We start from the raw sequence: 25655 nt of genomic DNA, 5'->3' as shown, positions 1-25655 counted from the left end.
AGGGCGAAAATGTTGGCAAATAATAATTTCCTAAATATTTATTTTTGCCTTATAGATACTCATGAATAACTAATTTTTAATTATATTTGTTCTTTGTATGCTTTTGAACAGGATAATCTCTGTACTTTGATGAAATTTAAGTAAGAAATATAAGAACTATATTTGAGACATTTAACATTTAGTAGTATTCGTACGGTCAAATAACCAGATGGCAACAGAGTTGAAGCCAAGTTTTACGACAGCTCACTGCGCGGAGATTCGAAACAGCGAAAATGGCGTTATCTGGGTACGTAAACTCTCTCTAAAAACGATTTTACCAACCGATTTATCACTTTGATTATCATCTACCTTTTTACACATTATGTTCATTACCTTATCTCGATATATGGTCGAAATTAGTAATAATGCAACGCTTGACTTCTTTGTAATTGATTCGCAAAAATGTTCCTTGTTTTTTTCTTCAGTCATACTACATCATACATACATGTAGGCCTAATACATGCAGCACATGCATGCATGTACATTCATAGTGCTATAGTGCATTGGCCACTGGCATTGTTAATGTTATGCATCTCTCTGCCAAAATGACTCCAGTGAGCAAAACATGCCAAGCCTTTGTTGATGCCACTATCTGACTATTGGCCTCTTCGCACCAATTTGTGTGCCTCTCTAGTCTATGTGATGTCAATGTCACTACTCCGAGAGATCAGCCTCGGCGGGTCCTCAGGGTGAGGCTATCAATCAAGGCCTATTTTTGACCCACTCAGACTCGGTCTCAGGCACACCGCATGGTATTCGGCATTTCATATATTTGCTATTTTCATAAATCAACTACCGATAAGCTGGGTAGGCCTTTTCGAAGAATTAGATGACGAATCAGTTCAGAGCCCAGACAAATCAAATTCGCACACTCGGAACACATCAGAAGGCTAGCTGACTTATATTTATATAATTTTTCTTTTGAAGTATATTGCCTGCTCCTAGCCAGAGAGTATTTGACCGTGAAGATGAAGAACGTGAACTGGCATTCAGACATCAGGGTGCCAACCAGGTCATTGGACGGAGGACAGCGCCTCCTTATGGTCACAGGAAAGGATGGGTGCCTCGATCACAGGAGGTGAGAGTGAGAATAATCAGTATGAGTAAAGCAACCCAGTGAAATTACCAAAGTTGTCCTCAGTCTGTCCTTAAAATTTGAATGTACCCATAACCAAGGTTTTCAATTTCAGTTTTCTGTTCCATTGGGTTATAAACAAATATTTTTCCAGGATTTTGGAGATGGTGGTGCTTTCCCAGAAATCCATGTTGCCCAATACCCACTTGGAATGGGACAGAAAAAGACCACTTCAAATGCACTAGCAGTGCAGCTAGACGAAACGGGGAAAGTCAAGTATGATGCCATTGCCAGACAAGGCCATGCTAAAGATAAGGTGAGCATTTCAATGTGGCTGAAGTCTTTGTGTTTCCAGTACAAGTTTGAAACCCATTGCCATAAAATTTAAGTTAGCTTCTTGACCAGGTACGGCGGTTGTGGGGAAAAAGTTGGCGAGAATATGTCAATGCATAATCTCGCCAATGTAATCCTATCATTTTAGTGCAGTGATGCCATTGTATTCCTATTGTTTTGGTCCCAAGGAGTGTTAACTGTGTTAATCACAGTCACAATCTTCTTTTAGGTGGTCCATTCCAAGTTCCAAGACCTCGTGCCCAAGCCTATGGACCATGATGATCCAGACTTACAGAAGCCCACAGAGGAAGACATACAGGATGTAAGTTCTAGACCACCTCGCCGACAAATTCACCATCTCATTTCTTGAGGTGAAAATATCTGTATTCTGCAAGCCACGGCACTCTCTCTGTGTTGTCAATACCAAGCCTTATGCAAGGGCTGTGAAGGTACATTGTGAGCATTCCCCTGAAAGTATCACCAAGCCAATTGTTTTGGGCTACCAGTCAACCTCCGATGAATGATGATGTCGAGACTTGTGGATATTTGAGCAGGCTGATGACTTGAAAAGTTCAAGACACCATTTATGAATAGAACGTTGGTTTTGCATTATGTTTGAATACAATTATTCTTACAGACCACAGAGAAAACTCGACTTGCACTCGAGAAGCTCGTGCAGGGAAAGATATCTGCAGCAATGCCCGTGAGAGCAGCTGAGAAACAGGCTCCGGCACAATACATTCGCTACACTCCATCACAACAAGGCCTTGCCTTCAACTCGGGGGCGAAGCAGCGAATCATCAGAATGGTGGAGACGCAGAAAGATCCAATGGAGCCACCAAGATTCAAGTAAGTTGTTTGGTTCCTTTGGCTGAAATACCCAGTATTGTATCATATGATAATTTGGCCTTAGTTTCAATCCTTCTGCCTAAAGAATAAATTTTATCAGATGTTTCTAAAATGATTCCGGGCTGTTTTTTCAGGACCAACAAAAAGATTCCAAGAGGTCCACCGTCTCCACCAGCGCCAGTCATGCATTCACCCAACAGGAAGGTGACAGTAAAAGAACAACAGGAATGGAAGATTCCTCCTTGCATTTCCAATTGGAAAAATGCAAAGGTAAGATAGAGGATTAGTGTTACCTTTCCATGCATCTTCAGAATTAATTACTATAACAGCTGAAGAAAAGAAAACATTCACAACGTAACCACTTCTGGAAAAAAAATTTGCTTATGAAATGTTCGATAATTTTTTTGGTTTCCTTGTATCAATAAACTGACATCCCCTTCTTATCTTTTTCAGGGTTATACTATTCCTCTTGATAAACGGTTAGCAGCAGATGGGCGTGGTCTCCAGGGTGTCCACATCAACGAGAACTTTGCCAAGTTAGCCGAATCTCTTTACATTGCTGATAGAAAAGCCAGGGAGGCTGTGGAGATGAGAGCGCAGATGGAAAAGAAAATGGCACAGCGAGATAAGGAGAAGAAAGAGGAGGGGCTTCGTCTGCTGGCTCAGAAAGCTAGGGAAGAAAGGGCTGGGATCAGGAGAGAGGGTATGTTTTACATCCCCTAGCCTTGCTGTTGTAACATTTGGTCTTCCCCTTCCAAGAGAGTTTGCTAGACAGTCCCTCCTGCAGTGATGATAAGTTGCCTTTATTTCAGTGCTCTTATGAAAAGAGCTGGCCATGGAAGCAGGTATCCTCAAGCCAAGATTGTTGTCAGTGGTGTGGGAATCTGCAAACTGGGAGGAAACGGGAGCTGTAGTGCAATCACGTGATATCTGTTATATTCCCAGTTGCCATGTATTGTTAGAGGTCAGAGGGTTGAAAAATATTATTGAGCAGTGCATTTTGGAGTGTGCTGAAGTGACACACTTTCAAAATTTGTCGTCTGCTCAGTTGCAACTCTGTTTATTTCAGACAAAGACGATGAAGCAAAAGAAAGAGACGACCTGCGACGAGACAGACAAAAAGACAGACAACGAGATCGAAATCTTCAACACGCTGGTGCCGATCGGCGGTCAAGAATTCAAAAGGAACGAGAGCGTGATGTTAGTGAGAAGATTGCGTTAGGTCTTCCTAACAATGCGGCAGCGTCATCGGAGGCACAGTATGACCAGCGGTTATTTAATCAGAGCAAGGTAATCAATGTCATCTTTGGCTCATTCTTGGCAGATGGTGTATATCCTGATGATATTTTGTGTTTCAACTACAATTTAAAGATCCCCAGTGATTCTAAAAGCCATACTGGGCCTCTGCCCCAAATTGAAGAAAACAAGATGGATTGCATTGATAGTGATATTTTTACAAACATATATTGAGGGTACTTCTGCATATTTGTGAGGGGAGAATTTGATAAAGGAGAGGCCTGTTTCTCTTGGAAGTCAAAACAGTAACCACATTTTACCTGGTTCTGTAGGTAATACTGCAGAATATGGTAGGTATTTCCGTCGATTCCTCAAGGAACTTCTATTTCATATGCCTTTACCATCTGTTCCAGGGCATGGATAGCGGCTTTGGAAGTGAAGATGCCTACAACGTTTACGACCAGCCGTGGAGAAAGGACAAAGATGTCGCCAGTCATATCTACAGACCTTCAAAGGGAGCAGATAAAGATATTTACGGAGATGATATTGAAAAATTAATGAAGTCGCGAAGGTGAGAACAACATATTTGACCTGGTGAAAATAGTTGAAGTTGGTAGCGGTAGACCTAATTTGCATTATATTCTGGCAATAGTAGAAAGTCTGATGTCTATTGGTGGGTTTGTCACAATCAAGTTCTTGTGATTAGGACTGCGCTGATTGCTGATGCCAGAAGTCAAGTCAGAAAGAACGCCATATCACGCGACTTAATACACTCTTGTTTCCCTCTAATAAAGTTCTACATGTTCTCAATCCTCCTTTTCAGGTTTGTTCCGGATAAGGAGTTTGCCGGCACAGACAGGACACGTCGGCTTGACGGTCCGGTAGATTTCGTCCAAGATGAAGAGGAAGATCCTTTTGGTTTGAATAAATTCTTGACGGAAGCCAAAAAGGCTCAGAAGCGACCTGCAGAGGATTCGAGGGGATCGCGTGACCATAAACACAAACGAAGAGAGTGATCGTAATCGTGTGCTCGTCTGACATCTTTTGTTATTGGACATGAAATTGTTGGAAGAACCGAGGACATTCTTGAAGCATATTTACACAGAGGTGAAAGTTCCTCATCCCTTTCTCCTGTAAATTGATTGTTTGACAAATCCCAACTTTGTCAATTGCTCCATGAAATAGGAGACTTTGTCTTGAATTACATGTAAGAACGGCCCCTGTTGTCCATCAGAATGTCAAACATTTTACGTATGTAGTCATCCATTGTGTTTTCTCGTCATGCATTGCTACAGAAAGTGAGTTTCTGACCCAATACTTTTGTCCTTGTGATTCAAAGAGGACTGGGAATTTTGAAGTAGGGGTGGGTTAATGACATATTTTATCCATCAAACTTGAGTCAAACTCCTGAATGCATGTTGTCGGACATTTTAGAAGCATCTGACTGGAACAATAGTAAATAAAGTGTTTGACAAAAAGACTTTGGGAGTTTATGTGTCGTTATTGTCTGGACGTGTATGATTCTGAATATAAATAATGTCATTTCACAAGATAATCTCTACTTGTTGTTCTTCTGTGCTTATTGATCCGTTCTTCATATCAAACCTCGTGCAATAGTGGGCATCAGCCTTGCACGTGGTAAATATCATTGTGAAGAATACTTGAGGTTGTGTCACCTCATGTGGCGACCTCTTCCCAGCAAGGCTTCAGAAAATGTTCCAGTCTATATCTCTGAAGACCCTCAAAGTCCCTAAAGACTGACCAGGTCCACTAATCTATGTCCCTCTAGAGCGTTCAGATCTCTGGAGGTCGTTGAGATGTTCTGATCAAAGTCCCTGTGCTGAAGACAGATCAGATCCTAATCTATATCCCATAAACCAGTACCAGATATCTAAAATAGTAAAGGCACACATGGCATAATTATCTTCAGAGACTAAACCCTTTTCTTTTTTTGGCTTCCCATACATCCGCTAAGCTTTTCTTCTCGTCTTGAATGCAGGACAAAAGTTGGTGGGATCATGTATTGCTTCAGAACCTGGTTGTGACATTGTCTCATCATCTAGATCTAGGACTGATTGATCAAATCCTGATCAAAGTCCCTGTGCTGAAGACAGATCAGATCCTAATCTTTATCCCATAAACCAGTTATCTAAAATAGTAAAGGCACACATAGCATAATTATCTTCAGAGACTAAACCCTTTTCTTTTTTTGGCTTCCCTGGCTAAGCTTTTCTTCTTATGTCTTGAATGCAGGACAAAAGTTGGTGGGATCATGCATTGCTTCAGAACCTGGTTGTGACATTGTCTCATCATCTAGACCTAGGACTGATTGTCATGTCGAACACTCCATCTTCAAATTCTATAAGGCAAAGGTCCAAATTCGGACCATGATACCTTCATTTGATGATGATGAATATTGAACAATCGGTGACCTCCTCCCTCTTCTAGCGGTCAGGGCCCACATGAAAAAACGCGATTGTTCCTTTGTCACGCTTTATCCCGATTTCTTAAGCACATAAAAACACGATTGTTTAAATTCTAGGTTAAGGCAATCGTTTTCTGTTTAACCATGGCTTTCATCCATCTTCTCAGGGAGTTTCTTGCATGATCATAATTCATGGCTTTGACCTCTCCTGCCTGATCATTCATCAAGCAATGGGAAATAATCAGAGGTAGTAGTGTGGGGTAGAGGCTTAAAGTTTCAGTCAGCTCTCCGGAAGTCTGAACTGGCATTTCAAAACATCCTTCTACAAACAAAACCGAACCTGAACACCAGGATTACTGTGATAAATAGTTTATTCGTCTGTACATAAATTCAAGGCAAAGGTACATGTTTTTGCAATGATCTCTCAAATGATCACAAACAAAAGGCAGGAGCTTGAAACAACTGATTGTACCTTGGAAACGGAAGACATGATTTAGTTCAGTGCCAGTCAATTTTTTTGGACAAATATGTTACGTTAAAATTTTGGATTTGTAGTTGGATATAAAACTACAATTAAGAAACTGGACAAAGAGAATTACAGAATCTCATGCTAAATGTAGGACTACTACTCAGAGTCATAGCTACTAGAAATCACGGCTTGAAACTGGGGTATCCAAAGGTAGTTTAGTTGTGTAAAGACCAAACACAAATTTGAATTATCTCAACAAGCAATAGCACATTAATATCACTCTAAATAAAACAATGTTACCATACATTTTTACTATTTTGTTGTGATAACTGAGGCCAAATTCTTTGGTCAAATTCTACAGATACAAAATGTTTTGACATGTTACTACGTATTTTTACGGGCATTCATTTCCATATTCTTCAAAACAATACCATACAATCAGGTGGACCATAAGTCAGATGAAAAGCCATGTGGTTCTATCAAAGGATGGAAAACAGGCCTCTATAGATTGCACTCTAACCCTAACCCAAACTATTTGCTCTGCACAACGACACAAGATCAGCACTTATTGATGATGGCGCACATCTTTTCTGGGTTCAGAATCTCAATCCAGTAACCATCTGGGTCCTTAATGAAAGCAAGACCCTTCATCTTACCTTAAACAAAGACGTGAATTACTAAAAAAATTAAGACAGAGCAGACGTTAAGTGAGTGTATTACCGGTACATGATTGTATTACATGATTGTAGATTTAGTGATGTCTTGGGATAGTGGGATCAACCAACAAACGAGTAAGACACCTACAGACCCTTGGGGGAAGGGTATCGAATTGTGATCTGCAAGTGATCGGCTAATCAAAATCAGCGTGAAGATAAATCAGTTAATCAAGCTTGGTGATAATGTAAGATCTACTGCTCTCATAATGGGTCTGTTTACTGGTCATGCCTTGCAAAGTGAAACAAAATTTCGTTCTAAAATAAGTTTGGCATAAAAGCAAGGGGAATTTTTGGTCATTCCAGGCCACGTTTGGTAGGCAAAGAGTCGAATCGGAACTCACCATCTTCAGGCTTTTTAATAAATTCCACTCCCAAAGCTTCAAATCGTTTACATGCCGCATCAACATCTGGCACGCTGAGTCCAATATGTCCTGAAAATCAAAAATAATTAATCACTTGCTAAACATTCATAGAACATCGCATCATAGTCAATCATTAGCAGTATTGGTACTGAGCTGATCTCTTGAAAGAGATCAGCTCAGTACCAAGTGGTGGAGTTCTGTTGGGCAAAAAACATTGCTGACAGTTATTGCTTGAGAGACAAATTGTGTTCCCTAGACGCAATTTTACACATTGGAACATGAGGTGTTGATATTGTCATGAGACAAAAGGCCTTAACAAATATATCTGAAGATTATACTTTATATTGGACTATTGAAAGCTAACAACTATCATAAAATGATGATACCAACTTCAAGCTGTTTTTTCAAGAAAAGTTACTTGGGTAGTAGTAGTATACACACCAAAGCCTTTAGGTTCAATATTTCCACTGTGACACTTGAACTTTTCATCAGTTTCTGTGCCCCAGTTACTGAAATAGAAGTAAGATAACATTATGAAGGCCAACGTATTGGTCCCTTGGCATCGTCAGATCAAATGAGTGAAAAGAAAATTTGCCAAAGATTCAAACAATGATGGATTCTTACAAAGTACTTCGTCTGCTTGTGTTAATTTTTTGAGTACAGTTGTTGGAACACCACCAACCTTCTGAACTTAAATAAAACTGTGGGAATTTATCAAAAATCACATGTACATGTATTTTTTTAAGCTCAAACCAAAAGTTTTATGTTTTTAAGTAAGAACCAAAAGGCAGGTTTGGTCTGTTAATATGGTCGGTTATTAGTGATTATGAGTGATTCTTGTTGAAACACTTACTGTGTTAACTCGAGTGTAGCTTTTTGCTGGAACAACCACTTTATGCATTCATCATGATCTGTGGGCATTTCGTTGGCATCCACAAAGCCCATGAAGAAAAGTGAAAACTTCATATCAGGAAAGTCGACCTTCTTCAACAACCTGCAAGAGATGGATGTCCAGAGTCAATGATGCACACCGCACCCAGGCATTCACTGCACTAAAAATAAAAGTTGGTGAACAGATGAAAGAATTTAATCATATCCACTGAGAAAGAAATTCGATATATAAAAACTTGGAAGAAAAATTTTGCGCTGTGGAGGAGTCTCACAACGTCGAAAACTGGAGTGAAGCAGCCGGTTACCAGCCCTAAAATCAGTGTTTTATTTACCAGCATTCATTAACCACAACTGGAAAATCATTCTGCACAATGATTCATTTTCAATCTCAATGGTTTTCACAACTTACCTCATTCCCAAAACACGAGTATAAAAATCTAGAGATTTCTTGGGGTCTTTGATACGAAACATTGTCTGTTGGAATATGAATTCCTGAAAAATGCATATAAGTTTTTGGTAACAGAACAGAAGTTTTCACATTGAGGGATGACTCTGAACAAGTCACAGTGAAGACGTTGAGTAACTCCGAGACTATTGATTTCAACAGTGTGATTTCAAAGTTTCTTAAAACTAGGGTCCAACTCAGATCGAGTAGTGACATTGTTTGAACTCTGCCAACGTCGGTCGACATGTAATAATAAAGGTTAAATTCTATTACAAGTCCCTGTGAAGAGAAGCTGTATCAGATTGTCCGAAAATAAGACATAAAAAACAACGTCCGGAAAACGAATGTACATGATATTGTGTCCTGAGGATGTAAACAAATCAAGGTTGGAAGAACGGTAGGCAAAACTTGCTCATTTAAAACAGGCAATCACAATATTTTAATCGTTAATATGTGGCATCGTTACACAAAAATTGAAGTTAACATAAATGAGATCTAGATACTTTAGTTGAAGCGTCGGGTTCGGCGCAAGATGCCTTTGCTTCTTCATGACTGATTCCTGCCAGTGCCATGTTGATGGGTTGTGAAGGGGCACAGATGTACCACAAAATATTTATGCATAAGTTTTTCAAAAGACTTATATGTGCAAAGGTGTGATCTGCTGTTGATTTCTTATTGTTGTAAAGATATATCAGATACACTACCACAATTTTCTTGTCACTGAAACCTTAAAATACAGAAATATGAAAACAATTTTAATTCTGATAAAACAATGTGGCAGGTACATCATGAAAATTTGACCTACATTTTGAACTGCTGCATACAGGGGGTGTCAAAAATTGCTAGACATCAATATTTTGGACACAATCTTGACAGTGTGGATATTGGCATGAAAAAGGCATGCAAATATTTCCGGGTTTACAGTAATTGTCTGCTGCTGCAACTGTAGTGTACAATGTAGGCCAACCATCACACAAAATTAACACGCAGACATTATTATATTCAAGTATATTTAATATGACTTCAGAAATATACAGAACAGTTTTTAAAGTATGAAGGTTTACAACATTGATTATTATCGACAGAAAATTCAACTTCTCTCAATCTGCTTCTCTTGATTTTAAGTTAAAAATACATGGCGGGAGTGACCCTAATCATTTTATCAAGGTGTTAGCCTACTTGACAAACTTTAAGTTTGCAATTGCAGTTTTTTGGGAAACACTTTGAACTGGTGGTTTTTGCACAAACACAGAAAACAATATTACAAAATCATAATCTAATGTCCAAGTTTTTGCAGCTGAACTTGACGAACTGTGTATCTCTGCACTGCAGTACTTGAAGATACCTTTTTGGATATTGCAGCAAATTGATCAGTTTCCTTCAGTGAACCTGACACGCTTTGATAACAAGAACTTGCAGCAGAATAAAGATAGGTGCCAGTATCTCTGAATAGCTGAGTTCATTTTGCTTTGCCAATTTCTGACACAACAAAATCTTAAAGACGAATATCAAAGTCACACACATCAAAGATGAAAGGAGCCGAAGAGCAGCTTGTCTGTATTCCTGTTCCTTGAACATCCGAATGAACACAATCAAACAAAAGTACGTATTAAGTCCATCGCAGGTGAAGAGTGGAATGAATGCATACCACCAACTTATATTCACTGCTCCTTCATGTTTGAGAACAGCAAGTATTGTGAAAAGGAAAACTGACAGAAGATGCAACCAGATTTCGAATACTGTCATTCCAAGCCACTTCACTATCTCTTTTAACGTGAACAACATTTCTCTTGTTGCCAAGTCTGTTACTGGAGTGATGAGTTTGTAAACTGCCTTGCCTCCGTGTTTCTTTCCTCGGTCCTAATCTAAATTGCTGATCATCATGTCATTTGTGACTTGCACTGCAAAAGAAGAATGTGTATTCTAAAACTAAACCTTGCTGCAATAGAGTATGGTAGATCTTATTGAAAGGTTGTTATGACCAAAATAGCCTCGACGAATAGTTATCCCTCCATTGCATTGGATGCAACTCAGAAGAACAGGGGTGAGGCGTTTGAGGGGGGGGGCGACCCCCTCCGCCTGGTGTAAAAGTGACGATCCACCCATCGATTCGATTGTCTGCTACCGAGGCCAAGGGTTCCAATCAACAAGATGACCCGCTACTATCAGTATCATGTGTTGTAATACGCAATCAGGGGGTTATCACAACACTGGCTTCAGATTCAAATGAAACTGACAGTTGCCTGTCCGAGATTAGAGAAAAAGTACACTATAAAATTACAGAGTAAAGTCAGTATGCAGTAGTCGGACGGAATAAATCCACAGTTTTAGAAACAATGATACAATCTACCGAATAAATTATGCCAAAATTAGATACCGTGAGTTGAAGTAATCCATGTGTGCTGTCTTATATTGCAAAATATAATGACTATCTAGACTTTACAGCCGAAACATTTAGAAAAAATTCTCCCAATTTCGAAAAATCTAGTTTATGGGCGCAGCCATCTTTATACTCTTTAATAAAAATAGAAAAAACAAATTATTTCACATGTTATAGAAGACTATATGAAAAATCTATTACTCCTTAAATCTTATTAAAATATATTAACATACATGCAATAATTTGTATATAATATATGTCAATTAGTCTGAAATTGTATATTTTGTTTAGAGGTTATTTCTATGTGGACAGTAGGTGGCGGCACTGAGAATCAAAAGTTGGATTATCATCATTTTCTTGATTTTGTCATTCTTTGATCGATTTGCTCAATCAAGGAATAACTGGTACCTTTACAAATGTATTGTAAGTGGGTGAGACTCAAGCTGGAAGAAATTGTTTGCTTATAGTCTGAAAATGCCTGCCGGGCCCGTGCGTGGCGTGTAACGGCTAACGTTGCACCATATTGTATCCCCACTTCTGACTTCTGCGTTATATTGCCATTTACTTCATGTCGTTAATTTTCCTTTAATTTGTGGCGATATAAGTTATTACGCACAATCTTCTCACGACGTGGCGATAGGCCGATGAGTACAACATCGCGCTACGTTAGGAATGACATCCAGGACCAGAAAGGATGACATCACAGACACAGGGTCGTGATGCATAATAAGATTAAGTCCGGGTCCCTAGGCAAAAAAATCCTAGCCCCACCCTGCACCGTCACGTCCCTGTGGTATAGCTCCCTGTTGATGACGTCTGACGAAACAAAATGAAAAATGATGATAGGTCATGAGATCATAGAAGTTGCGTCATAAGTCGCAAGAATTTGGTGTTGTGAAATGCACTCTAAGCAGAGTACATTTTTCCTCTTTTCAGCTGTGTCATGTTAGGTTCCAAGTAGCTTTCTAGTTTCTCAAAAGCTGTCAAACGTCCACCCCAATCATGAGATTAACTCCAAAACTTCTGGTAAAACTTGTCGGTGTCATTCTTTTCTTCCTGTTCATCGTGCCGATGTTGTATCACCTCCTCGAGGAAACAGAACGAAATCGAGCGGAGGCATCACAAACAAGAAGACGGAGAGAGGTAGATTTTTAATTGAATATTTTGGCTAGCCGTTCAGCTAGAACTGTGTGACAACCCAGTGTTTGTCATCATGGATTAATAGTATATAAATCCTATTAGAGTTTCATGGTCAGAGGACATTTGAAAATTGCTTTGTGATTGCACAAACTGTGTTCTATAGCGTGAGACCCATCTCGAAGTACCGTAGAGTATAAACGAGTACCGGTAGTTGACTTTGATAAAGATCTGTTTAGCCATCCTTAAAATTATCAAGTTTTGCTAACCTACTTTACATCTTTAGATAGGGTGTGGTTGGGAGGCAGAATTTGGTCTTATTCGGGAAAATCGATTTGAAAAAACAGCATTCCTTGCACATATCCGTTTTTGTTGCAGAAGTACTCGTCCCATGGTGAAACGGCAAAAGTGATTGAAAATCAAGCAGTTTTAAGAAAACCCAACACTGGAGACAAAGATGATGAGGTTGCTGATGACAAACTGAGATTTGTTCCAAAAGATGATGTCAGAAAAGTTGTGGCGCACGTGCATGATGTGGACAGTGAGGACCATTTCAGGGTCGTTACGCAGCTGGTGAAGACAAATGCACCAACGGCAGTATTTAGAAAAGGTGTTTTAGGAAACTATGAACAAGAGCAAGGAGTCAGATCAGGACCTGGTATGTTAATAAAATAAAGATATTGATATAATATTTGACAGCATTTTTATCAGCATCATGGTATCCTTCCATGTTTATTCCAAGCCCCAGAAGCAACCACTGTAAAAGCTCTTTGGGCAATGGACAGTAGCTTCTGATGGACTCAACTTCCCAGCCAAAGTCTGGAGGCGAGATTCTCCAATTGGCAAGCAGATGATACCTAGAATAGATTGAATCTCACTGGGGCCTTAGACTGGAGGAGACCCCCGAGCAAAAGTTAATGCAGCAGGAGAGCACGAGGTAAAATTGCAGGGATTTGCCTGATAAAAAAGGAAAGGAAAATTTTTTGCACACTAGAAATATTTGAATCTGTAGAGTGTGTGACGTCAATGAGGATTTCAGCTTCAACAGTTTTCTTCCAAAACCTTTCAGGAGAGTACGGCGAACCTGTTTTCACCTCCTTGGCAGAGAAAGGTGCATCGGATCGTTCCATGCACGAGTATGGTTTCAATATGGTTGCCAGCGATAAGATCTCACTGGATAGGAATGTGCCCGATACAAGACTTCAAGAGTGAGTTCATAACTAGAACGCCAGAGCAAAATCATGAAATCAGAGTTTGTGGTTTCAGAAAAATTGTGATTTATTTTTTTCAGTTTACTTGGAATTGGAAATGTTCGATAAGTTGGTCCTTGAATCATGATGGCTGAGCAGTTAGCTGCAGCCATCTTATATCGTAGAACTTGTTATCTGTTTGTATACAATGACAAATCAAGCGTAGTCAAGGTCAGCTCCAGCAGACCTGCAAGAATTTATTTCAAAGAAACTAAAAAATATTTGGTTGTGTTTTACGGATGCTCTTGCTGGATGTGTTTTGAATAGACTGTCATTGTTTGAAATCAGCATTTTTTTCGTACACTTTGACTCTTCACATTGTTATTATGAATGGCTTTTTACCATGTTTATTTTTGTTGCAATTTCAGATGTAAATACTGGTATTACCCAGAGGTGGAAAAGCTGCCCACAGCAAGTGTTATTCTGGTCTTTCATAATGAGGGCTGGTCAACTTTATTGAGGACAGTCCATAGTGTCATCAATAAGAGTCATCCTAAGTTACTCAAGGAAGTTGTGTTAGTCGATGATTTCAGTGATAAAGGTAAATGGTTTTCCCAGGGCTACTATTTTAAGGTGGTTGTACCTTGTTGAAATCACCATGTTGCTAAACCTTTGTCTGTAAAATTGCAGTAATGTTACTAATTTCTGGTGGTTGAAATATCAAATTTAACTTTGCAGAGCATTTAAAATCCAAATTAGATGAGTACATCAAGCGCTTTGATGGTAAAGTGAAACTCTATCGTAACGAGAAGAGAGAAGGCCTGATTCGTACAAGAACGGCTGGTGCCCGTTACGCCACAGGTGACGTCATCATATTCCTTGACGCGCATTGTGAATGCAATATCAACTGGTTGGCCCCATTGCTGGCTAGGATTGCTTACGATAGGTAAGGATAGCCAGCTTTAAAGGCCTACAACATTTTGTAATCTTGTTTATGGACCCACTCTACGTCGCAAAAAAACACTAAGAATTTCAATTGTAATGCATTAACAATTTAATAACACCATTGAGCAACAAACACGATATTGAGTCTCGCGCCAATTGAAAATGAGAAAATTCATCAAATTTTCACTTCACGAACATTTCATAGTCTACATGTACTCTACACCAGCCCGGAGAACTGGCTGAACAAAAATCATATGTACAACTGAAATTTCAGTTCCTAGAACCCACTACCTAGTACTTTTTTTCATCAGTTGGTTCATTATCCCGACTCAAAAATGTGAATTCTTTTCAGGACGATCATGGCTGTACCAATAGTCGATAGTATCTCGAAAGACAACATGGCATACCATGCCTCATATGGCAGAGGACACTTCCGAGGCATTTTTGAATGGGGCTTTTTGTATAAAGAGTCCAGTGTCCCTGAGAAGGAGCTGAAGAAAAGGATTTATAACAGTGAGCCATTTTGGTGAGACATTCAATAATTTATTTAGACAAACAAAATGTGGTTTGAAAGCTTGATAAGCTTGATTCATTGTAAAAAAATAATCTTGATAATCACTAGCATGTAATTTGCATGATTTGTCATATTACGAAAAAATGTTATGTAACAAATAAAACAGGATTTCTGCATCAGGTATGATAGTGTTTCAGTGTCAGTGTCCTCGAAACTGCTCATGTAAATGAGAATGTACATGTATTCTTGCTGTCGGTTCTAACAGGAACATCCAAAACCCCATTTTTAGAAGCGTTTTCCTACAGGCTCCCTCTAATGTTTAGATCCTTTTCAGGTCCCCCACTCATGCTGGCGGTCTGTTTGCAATGGACAGAAAATATTTCTTTGAGCTTGGAGCATACGATCCAGGATTATTGATATGGGGTGGTGAAAACTTTGAGCTGTCATTTAAGGTATGTAAATTCATGACTGTCCTTTTGAATGAGACATCAAACTCGAGTATTGGTACTGTATTTGTTAGTGGTGAGATTTATCCACATTACTTAGTTACAATATGTTGTGTCTTGTTCTCTATTTCCGGATTTCTCTTTCATTCTAGATTTGGCAGTGTGGTGGCAAGGTGGAGTGGGTGCCGTGTTCAAGAGTAGGCCATATATATCGCAGCCACATGCCTTATTCCTTTGGGAATATCAGTCCAAAAATACCAATAATCAGTCAGGTACGTTGCTGTTTACCAGCCAAAGTGAATACTTCCATTTGCTTTAAAATCTCCTGGAAGAGCAGCACTTTAAAGATCCTTTTCAGTTTGAACCCTTTAAGGCCAGGGCCGGCTTGTTAGAAAGCATGTTTGCTTACAACGTGTTGTTTAATGTACATTAGGCCTTCGTGAGTGGGGAGCATTTTGATTCTGGTATGGGGATTATGCGTTAAAGAATAGTCAAGCATGCAGCTACTGATTCACCAGGGTAGGGTGAATAAGTTTCATGAATTTACTTCGGGGACAAGTGCATCACACATTTTCAGAAATATTTTTCAAAACTGCACAAAAAATATCATCAAAATAGTCTCCTCTCAACAGTCTTCCGATCTTCATCTTTTTCAGAATTATATGAGAGTAGTAGAGGTCTGGTTGGACAATGAGTACAAGGAATACTTCTATACTCGGGAGCCTGTAATACGTGGCTATCCTATTGGTGAGTTGAAAGAAAAAGCTCCTGGATTTTCATGATAATAATGATGACAGAATTTATATGGGCTTACTTATCAGTTGTGATACATGTATGTAACAGTCTCAAGAAGTCCTGGGGCTGATACCTCTTGAAGTAGTTTCTGTAAGTTTTTTTCAAATACGTTTTATAGATATATCTGAATAGGCTCAATGATTAACTTGGAACATGATGACTTTGACCCACTTTTCAAGGTCACTGAAACTCAAACAGTTTACCGGTACTCATATTATCCACCTGCATATTACCACTCGTTGTTTTCACTCTGAGCCCACGAGCTATGTATCATTTTATTTATTCTATTTCATTTGCAGGGAATCTCACATCCCAGTTAGAGCTAAAGAAACGATTGAATTGTAAAAGTTTTAAATGGTTCATGGAGAATATAGCTTATGAAGTGACCGAACGATTTCCTCCTCCACCACCAAATAAAGTATGGGGAGAGGTAAGCATAAGTTGAGGGAGACTTTAATTCTGAATTGACTCTGGAGATACCATTTGGAAAACATGTTGCCTACTTCTTCGGGCTGAATAATGGGGTTAAGAGTAACCTTTGTACCCTTTGAACATGATTGTTGAGTACAAGCCTATAGTCCCCCTTTTAAGATGAGGTAAATCTTGTTTCAGATCAAGCAAGCTGGTAGCGTCATGTGTGTGGATACGATGGGTGCACAACCTGGGCAAGGAAAGCTCGGTTTGAGTCCCTGTCATCATTTTGGGGGCAATCAGCTGTTCCGTTTGAATACGATGGGCCAGTTAGCTACCGGGGAGCGATGCATCAAGCCGAGGAAAGGCGAGCAGATAGCAATGATGTACTTCTGTCCTGTCAGTCCTAATGGTCCTTGGGATTATAATCAGGTAGGAACTGTTTTGAAATTCATAGAACAACCTATCATCGAACAACCTATGACACTGAAAACTATTTTCTGGCAGAGGCCCATTGATGGAGCTTTATCCATTTACTCATAGATGGCAGCAGTCCACTATCCTTTTCCATGAAAATTCTGCAGTTGAACTTGAGGACCCAGACCCGACCTGTTTTTCTCAAAAATTGAATGTCGCTTAGTAGATTCTGCTTCTCACTGCCTCAAGTAATGGACTTATTACAATCCCTCAATCATCATCTTTCAGAACACTAAGCAGATCACAGTTAAGGATTGGAATATGTGCTTGGAAGGATATGGCAGTAGGATCACACTCAATGCCTGCGACGCCAGTAAAACTAACCAGCAATGGGACATTAATGAAGTATATCCTTGGAAGAGGATGTAGGGTTGGATAATCTCAATAGACTGTATTCCTTTTGTGTAGCACCTGACAGTAATACATCATGATGTCTGCCATCCATATTTCCATCCTGAGGGGAAATGCCTCAGGGCAGGGGAAGCAAACATTAACCCCTGATTTCCTCAGGATGCCATGTTTCCAATGTTTTTCTTGACAAAATGCCAGAATACATTCAGTGAGGCAAACAGCTGAATACTGACTGATAAAGTGATATGAAACACTCTCCAAGTCAAATAACTTGAAATATTGTTGGGCAATATCGTGAACCATTTATTGTCAGGTGGTGCCCTCTATGATAGGAATATCCTGTATTCACTCAAGTGAGCACCCTGCAAACCAGTGATTTTCATCGCTGCAACCCTCGATTGTGATACCATGAAGTGGACTTGTGTCTTAATAATAGAACGAGTGTCATTCTGTCCAAGGCCAGTTCAACTAGACCAGGGTTTTAGTTTTGGTATTAGGGCGCATATTTACTTAATTTGGCCTTTTTGCCAATATAATGTTATAGATTATGTTGATATCACCAATTTTGGTGAATAACTTTGTAGAATATACCTTTGGGATTGGGTTCCAATCATGAATTTGTGTGCAATATAAGGCATTTGGATCAAAACGGTTTAGGCAAACTATGCTATCAGGGTTTTTGATTTTAGCTGTTGGCCTTGAGTCCAGATGTATGTTGGCCCAAGGGCCAAATAGGAGTTATTTTTCAGTATTACTACTTTAGTATTCGTTGGACATTGAAGCAAGGAACACAATTTTGGTTCAAGTCGGGTTATTTCCATGCAACAGGTATCATCATTATGCTATGTTGTAATTTTGAATAAAAAATTATGAGTAAAAAAGCCGTCGTCATGTGAAAGTGTTACATCATAAAAGTATTTTCTAAACTGGGCGAAATTTTGATTGTTGCATAATATTATTTCTTATCACATTCCGATGCACAAAGCTGCTTTTTTATTACTGTTTCTAGGATTCAGTATTCAAAACAAACATATGAAGGGGAAGCACAGGGTCGCAGTGGAAGAGGATCTGACTTGTGATTGGAATAGTCATGGATTGGAAGCTTGGCAAGTGCCACTCCCTACTTTCAACTCGCCTGAAATAACGCGGTGTGGTGCACAGTATGTGTGCTCCTTGGTTTCTATAGAAAGCTCTCGAGGTTGAGGAATGAATATAAAGCACTTTGAGACAGCACTGTACAGTAGAAAGCCATTTATAAGCACTTAAGTTACATGAAAATGGATTTTATTCAATGAAGTATTCAATGCCTGTTTTGTTGGAAACAGAAAGCCTGTGTCAAATTGATAATCAACTCTTCTGTGTCCGCTTCTTGATGTATGTATTGGGAAGATAATTTGATGTCCTCAAGCTTTTAAGTGTAAGGAAATAATATATGTTGGGGGTAGGGTGTATTGATACACCAGTACTGAATCATATTATTTTGCATCAATCTATCAGATTTGTATTCTGTTTTCTTGCATTTCTTTCAAAAAATATTTTAACACGAGTCACTTTTTAACTGTCTTATGTCTTTCGTAATAAAATGTTAACATGATGAATGTTGTGTCTAAATGTCTGAACATAAGTGTGTCAGTGAAGATGCATTCATATGTAAATAAAAAAACACAAGAGGGATACTTTTTATTATTTGTTTATGTAAACTATCAGTAAAAATGGCGACTAACATAAATGACAGTCCTTAAAATGAAAATGGTGTCTGACGCCAGTGATTTTCATTTTGATAAAAGTGGTGTCTTTCATATGGATTTCAAAATGGGGACCCCGACGTTGTTATAAAAAATTGGCAGAATTTCAAAGCTTTCTTCTCAAAAGCATTTGAGACCTACAAAGAGAAAGTCTGCATTGTCAGATTATATTAATGTTCATGTAATACCAGTATATGTGTTGCTGGTGTCAGTTGAAAGTGAGATCAGTTAGACTTTGTCTTCCATCCCAAGCTGTTGGCACCATCATTGAGTTGCATTTGAATGACTCTAGAAGTGGTGATTGTCTTTCAAATTGAATATACCATGCACAGACTAAAGCTATTGATCCCTCCGGCCAAAAAATCAATGGTACACACATGTTGATGATATTAAAGGCCGGGTTTGCTTGATCAAATGTTTGAAATTTGAAACTGAATTTGAGATCTTGTTGTATCCATTTAAGGTGAATTCCAACAATGCAGTTGTGTGGATTGATATAGAAACCCCATACATGCCCATTTTCATCACACTGGCATTGAATTACTGCACTATAGCCATGTTAATTTCCGATGGGGAATTGCCAGTGGGACACATTTAAAGGATATACACAATCAACCATGCCTTTAACACGCTGTGAGTCTATCATGATTGTACATGTAGAAGTGACGTTGACACTGCCGTCTAAATCCTCTACTACAGCCTGTGGTTATACAGCCATCTCCAGGTATATCACTTTTTCCATCAGTCATCTATTCATACATGCAGTGATTTAGGTAAGTCAGACATGCTATAAAAACCACCAAAGTTATGATGATTTAGCATAATAGAGTACGTGCCAAGTGGCAAGCGAGTCCTGATGGCTTGATCGGGAGAGGAAAATCTACTGAACATCAAACTTATCAAATGGACTAGATTTTAATTCTGGACATTATGCTTTGGTGTGTAATTGTGTAACATTTTGTCATAAATTTTCTGTATCATAAAAATATTGACTTGATCTTTTCAGCTGTGTATATGGTGAAGTTATGTTAGGTGCCAAGTGACTCGTTTCTCAAACGTCCAAAGCCAATCATGAGATTAACACCAAAACTTGTGGTGAAACTTGTCGGTGTCATTTTCTTCATCTTGTTCCTGTTCTATTACCAAATGGAGAAAACACAACAAGGTCAACTGTATGTAACAAGAAGGAAAGCGGTAAGGTCGCAGCCCAAAATCTGGATACAGATTTATGAAACACCCTGTAGCTGTTGCAATTAAATAAGAGACTTCACTCCTATTTATTCTTCAAAATGAATGATGTTTACAACATGGTCTGATAACATCTTTTCTTAATTCTTTGAGTATCTTTCCTCACGTTAATTATTTCAGTCTTCAGAAATACTCGAAACATTGTTACAAGTGTGTACAGTCATGACAGTGTGCAAAATCCTTGAATTCACGATTTTTTTGTTCCAGGGAGACTCCTACCTGATTGAAAATCATGAAATTTTAAGAAATGCTAACAGAGTGGACCAAGAGGACAGTATTGCCAACAACAAGTTGAAATTTTTTCCAAATCATGTGGGCCCTGGTGATGACCATCTCAGGGTCGTTACACAGATGGCGGAGACACACGCACCAACTGCAGTCTTTAGAAAAGATGTTTTAGGAAACTATGAACAAGAACAAAAAGTCAGAACTGGACCTGGTAAGTAGTAATATCAAAAATATGTTCGCCTTATACATTTTAACCATGACTTAAAAACTCTTGAGACCGGACCTTTCCATAGCATCTGTTGCCATCACAGCCCTATTTCTCCGCTCCATCCTGAGATCAGGCTTTTTTACTCCTTTGTCATCAGCAGGCAGAGTAGATTGAAAACCACTGGTCATGCCAGGATGCTCCACAAAGGCCACCTTTGCTTTTTGGCTTTTACCATGGGGTTTCCTGTCCTCTGTTAATCGTATTGACAGCTATAGTACCAGTTTGTGACAAAGATAGTTTAGTTTAACTTGCTTGTGACGATTACAGCCTTTGAGTTTCATCTATACTTCAGGAGAATATGGCACACCTGTTTACACCTCCATGGCAGAGAAAGTGTCTGCCGATCGCTCGTACAACACGTACGGCTTCAATATGGTCGCCAGCGATAAGATTTCATTGGACAGGAATGTTCCAGATTCAAGAATGAAGGAGTGAGTTTATTTTTTCATTCAGTGAGAGCAGGCCTATAAGCGTAGTTGTAGAGTGTCCACCTCATGATTGTGCGGCCATTGGCTCCACACTGGATTTGACACTACAAGGTTCTGGTCCTGGTTCAGCTCAAGTGAGCGCTGTGTCAGCAGTTCCTTGATACCGTACACCAGGAAATATTGGCTGCTATGTTGGTTCATCATTTTTTGAAATACCTTCTTTGGCATGCTTCTCACATTACAAATGTGATATAAAAAACCTACTGTTTTGCATGTACAGTTCATCAAAAGTTCCTTTCCATTGCAGATGTAAATACTGGCATTACCCCGAAGTTGAAAATCTTCCCACTGCCAGTGTAATTCTTGTTTTCATGAATGAAGGCTGGTCGACCTTACTAAGGACAGTCCATAGTGTCATCAATAAGAGTCACCCCAAGTTACTTAAGGAAGTGATCTTAGTGGATGATTGTAGTGAAAAAAGTAATATATGATTTTCTAGGCTGCTGTTATGGCTGTGGTATGCTCTCTACTTGTTTTGGGTTGTTAGGACAGTATTTTTATGACCTGGCAAGTGACTGGAATAGAGCTCCTGCTATTCTGGGGGAAATTGGTCAATCATGACATGAATGGTACCATCAGAAAGCGCTCATGGAGAGCTTTCCAACAGATGGTCTTGCAAATAGGCTGAGAATTATTAACTGTTTCAGACTTGTTAAAAGATGTCCTGTTCAGTACATTTTGGTTTTGAACCTAAAATTGTAGGAAAGCATTAGAGTTTAAACAATGATGGTTAAAAACATTTGCGTCTTTGCAGATCATTTAAAATCGAAATTAGAAGAATATATCAAGCGCTTTGATGGTAAAGTGAAACTCTACCGTAACGAGAAGAGAGAAGGCCTGATTCGTACAAGAACTGCTGGTGCCCGATACGCCACCGGTGACGTCATCATATTCCTTGATGCGCATTGTGAATGCAATATCAACTGGCTGACACCGTTGCTGGCTAGGATTGCTTACGATAGGTAAGGGATCTTTAAAAGACATTGCCAACTGGGGAAAATCTGTTGCTGCAGTCTATACTGATCACTGTGGCAACTTTCATGACAGCTTTTAATAACGATATATCTTTTTCAGAAAGATCATGGCTGTGCCGATAGTTGACAGTATCTCCAACAGAAACTTTGCTTACAGTTCCTCGTACAGTGGCAGGTCAACCTACCAGGGCATTTTTGAATGGGGCTTCTTGTATAAAGAGGCAAGGGTACCAGATAAGGAATTGAAGAAAAGAACTTATAACAGTGAGCCATATTGGTAAGTCATTCCTTGATCATTTCATCCCAATGTTTGCTTTAGATTCACTGAAGCCTATTTTCCCTCGGGGAGCATAGGCCAATAACACTATTTCTCTGCCGTTACCTGCAACAAGAATTGGTGATTGCAACAAACTGCGATTTTATTTGAGTTCTGTTTAGTGGGGTTCAGATGCAGTCATATTCTTCATGTATTAATATATTGTGTTCCAATTTTATTCAGGTCCCCCACTCACGCTGGCGGTCTGTTTGCAATGGACAGAAAATATTTCTTTGAGCTTGGAGCATACGATCCAGGATTATTGATATGGGGTGGTGAAAACTTCGAGCTGTCATTCAAGGTATGTAAATATTTGTTTGTTCCACCCATAATATAACTCCCTGCTGCGATTGAGATAGCCACATGGATGATTTAACCTTTCAAATGATCTAAAGTAGTCTTTTGAGAAAGAAATTCATATTGACCGAGTCGGAGTGGGAGATCACTGTAATGGAATCAGACCTTCATCCTAGTCTGAAATTTTGGACTTCTATTCTCTTTCTAGATCTGGCAGTGTGGTGGCAAGGTGGAGTGGGTGCCATGTTCACATGTGGGTCATGTTTACAGGACTCGCACACCTTACAGCTATGGAAATCTAAAAGTACCAGTCGTTGAGCAGGTATGTACAGTCATAAGGCAAAGTAAACTGCCAACTTTCACGACAGCAGCCCGCTTTTGGCGTTCAGTGCAACCTCTAGGAACACGATGGCGTCATGACATGCAGCAAGTGCATGAATTGCGTCATGACGTCACAGATGGAGCAGTCTAAAGCAGCCAATAAGTAGACAATGAAATCATTGCTACATTTGCACTGAAGTGGTTAATTTTCACCTCATGCCATAGTTATCGATGCTATTCATTTTGTTTTTAGAATTATATGAGAGTAGTTGAAGTCTGGTTGGATGATGAGTACAAAGAATACTTCTATACCCGGCAACCAGCAATACGTGGATATCCAGTTGGTGAGTAGAGAATAAAAAATTCAGTCATTTCATGATAATGACAATATCTCCTCTGTGAATGTAGGTGACATGTGCACTCAAATTGTTAAAGATGCATTTTGGGGGGTTTTCAAAGTGAGGAGCTGAGACTATGGCTCTCTTATTCCACTTGTCCTTCCATTTCCTTTTCAGGGAATCTCACAGCCCAGTTCGAGTTGAAGAAACGATTAAATTGTAAAAGTTTTAAATGGTTCCTGGAGAATGTAGCTTATGAAGTGACCAAGCGATTTCCACCTCCACCGCCAAATAAAGTATGGGGAGAGGTAAGCATAAGTTGAAGGGTTGGACTTGTTGGCTCGAGAAAGGGGTATCTTCGGAAGTTGTGGAAGAACATGCTGTTGGTCACTATATGCATGGAATGATGGGAGTCAGTTGATGTACTTGCCAAACTGATGAAATCATGAACAGTTTCACTTTGGTATTAGCAGAAGTACACGGCTAGACACTCCCCCTTCCATCAACGAGGACAGCCAGCAAAAAAACATTATACTCTCCAACGACAGTTAGGGAGTAGTGGGCTGCCCCACTCGCTGGGCTTTCTCCAAGAGTTGCAATTGCCTGGTCGGAGATTTCAGTTGATATTCATCAAAATGTTGAAGTAGGAGACTAAGAAGAAAAGTAAAGCATGCTCTTTTGGGGGTAGAATCACTCCCTTGCTATGGTACCAAAATATCATACTGATATTATTTGGGAGATTGGTTGAAAGCTCAGGTATTCATGTGCCGATGCTGATGAAGTTGAGCTTGTTTTATTGTTTTTCAGATCAAACATACTGGTAGTACCATGTGTGTTGATACGATGGGTGCAACACCAGGTCATGGAAATCTAGGGTTGAGTCCCTGTCATCATGGCGGAGGCAACCAGCTCTTCCGATTGAATACAAAGGGCCAGCTGGCAACGGGGGAGCGATGCATCGATGCTAGAAAAGGAGCAGAAGTTCCAATGATAAGCTACTGCTCTTCCGGCCAAAATGGTCCTTGGGATTATAATCAGGTAGGAACCAGTTAGAAGTCATCGAAATGAGATTGATGATGCCCTCTTGCCTTCTTCTTCTTCTTGTTCCAACTGAGTGCTTTCCTCATAAACAGAGTATAGTCGCACTGGTCACAGGCAGAAAAATTAAAATATTGTATCTCAATCAAACAATAATCTAGTGGCTCTTTTTGAAGCTACAAGGTCACTGACAGGCCCTCAAAGAAAGGAGACTTCTCTGATAACAGTATTCACTTCGAGATATCAAATGGCAAGTGGGAGATTTCTTGATGAACTCTGCATTCTAAACCTCTTTTTTCAGGACACCAAACAATTAACTGCTAAGGAACTGAATCTGTGCTTAGAAGGAATTGGTACTAGTCTCACTCTCAATGCGTGTGAGGCTAATAAGAAAGATCAGCAATGGGACATTCATGAAGTACATCTTTGGTCGAAGAGGTAGGCCCAAATCAATCTCAATTCACATGGACAACAGTTTAGGCAAGGGAATACAGTAGAACCTCTCCGCTAAGGGAGGTTCCACTGTATATCTGGAAAGGCGTTGACTTTTAGTGAAGCTTTGTCCAGCTGGATTTTGTAATACAGAGTTTGCAATTCTGCAGATTTCAGTAATGCCTGATCTGATGAACAATTTTTTTGGCAGCTGCAGAGCCTATTCAACAGGACTGACCTGTACTGTGTCTACATATTGGTTTACTTTGTAAAAGTATTATTTTTGGCAATGTAAACTCAATATACATGAGCTTGTGAACAATTGTGTTTCTTCAACATACTGTTAACACAATAAGTCAATGCGTGTTACATTTACGAGTCTGTTTATTTCGGTATCCGTAGTGATTCATGTGTCAATAAATACTCCAAAACAGAACAGAACATACATGTACAATTATATTTGCTTTTTGACAAGG

At 39.4% G+C, this 25655-nt stretch overlaps 5 protein-coding genes across 8 annotated transcripts; 3 read left to right on the top strand and 2 right to left on the bottom strand.

Annotated features, from left to right (window-relative positions):
- Positions 1-215: 215 nt before the first annotated feature.
- On the top strand, positions 216-5087 carry LOC135484694 (SNW domain-containing protein 1-like). The gene is made up of 10 exons (XM_064766330.1): positions 216-286; positions 967-1117; positions 1269-1430; positions 1677-1769; positions 2085-2296; positions 2431-2566; positions 2750-2999; positions 3366-3586; positions 3946-4103; positions 4356-5087. The coding sequence occupies exons 1-10, from the start codon at positions 273-275 to the stop codon at positions 4546-4548; spliced, it is 1590 nt and encodes a 529-aa protein (XP_064622400.1). The 5' UTR covers positions 216-272; the 3' UTR covers positions 4549-5087.
- Positions 5088-6310: 1223 nt separating this feature from the next.
- On the bottom strand, positions 6311-9452 carry LOC135484693 (lactoylglutathione lyase-like). Its single transcript, XM_064766329.1, has 6 exons — positions 9344-9452; positions 8805-8887; positions 8358-8498; positions 7946-8013; positions 7484-7573; positions 6311-7082 (listed from the first exon to the last, which is right to left on the bottom strand). The coding sequence occupies exons 1-6, from the start codon at positions 9410-9412 to the stop codon at positions 6985-6987; spliced, it is 549 nt and encodes a 182-aa protein (XP_064622399.1). The 5' UTR covers positions 9413-9452; the 3' UTR covers positions 6311-6984.
- A 261-nt stretch (positions 9453-9713) lies between these two features.
- Positions 9714-11343, bottom strand: LOC135484970 (transmembrane protein 203-like). The gene is made up of 2 exons (XM_064766690.1): positions 11218-11343; positions 9714-10741 (listed from the first exon to the last, which is right to left on the bottom strand). Exon 2 carries the CDS (start codon positions 10623-10625, stop codon positions 10221-10223), a length of 405 nt encoding a protein of 134 aa, XP_064622760.1. The 5' UTR covers positions 10626-10741; positions 11218-11343; the 3' UTR covers positions 9714-10220.
- Positions 11344-11545: 202 nt separating this feature from the next.
- Positions 11546-19157, top strand: LOC135484692 (N-acetylgalactosaminyltransferase 7-like). 3 transcript variants are annotated; one of them, XM_064766327.1, is made up of 13 exons: positions 11546-11643; positions 12157-12363; positions 12739-13015; positions 13427-13565; positions 13976-14148; positions 14286-14493; positions 14845-15018; positions 15341-15458; positions 15605-15724; positions 16109-16199; positions 16547-16677; positions 16860-17090; positions 17364-19157. In XM_064766327.1, the coding sequence occupies exons 2-13, from the start codon at positions 12223-12225 to the stop codon at positions 17502-17504; spliced, it is 1944 nt and encodes a 647-aa protein (XP_064622397.1). In that variant the 5' UTR covers positions 11546-11643; positions 12157-12222; the 3' UTR covers positions 17505-19157. The 3 variants fall into 3 exon arrangements, with proteins under 3 accessions (XP_064622397.1, XP_064622395.1, XP_064622396.1); XM_064766325.1 differs by having other exon boundaries at positions 12736-13015; XM_064766326.1 differs by having other exon boundaries at positions 11553-11624; positions 12736-13015.
- A 563-nt stretch (positions 19158-19720) lies between these two features.
- Positions 19721-25622, top strand: LOC135485590 (N-acetylgalactosaminyltransferase 7-like). Of its 2 annotated transcripts, none has more exons than XM_064767786.1 (13): positions 19721-19955; positions 20238-20425; positions 20687-20918; positions 21268-21406; positions 21711-21883; positions 22218-22425; positions 22538-22714; positions 22937-23054; positions 23259-23372; positions 23625-23715; positions 23887-24017; positions 24517-24747; positions 25049-25622. In XM_064767786.1, the coding sequence occupies exons 2-13, from the start codon at positions 20303-20305 to the stop codon at positions 25187-25189; spliced, it is 1878 nt and encodes a 625-aa protein (XP_064623856.1). In that variant the 5' UTR covers positions 19721-19955; positions 20238-20302; the 3' UTR covers positions 25190-25622. The 2 variants fall into 2 exon arrangements, with proteins under 2 accessions (XP_064623856.1, XP_064623857.1); XM_064767787.1 differs by having other exon boundaries at positions 19721-20004.
- Positions 25623-25655: the final 33 nt, after the last annotated feature.

Source organism: Lineus longissimus, chromosome 3, assembly GCF_910592395.1.
Source record: "Lineus longissimus chromosome 3, tnLinLong1.2, whole genome shotgun sequence".
NCBI lineage: Eukaryota > Metazoa > Nemertea > Pilidiophora > Heteronemertea > Lineidae > Lineus > Lineus longissimus.
This window is presented reverse-complemented; position numbering and strand designations above follow the sequence as displayed.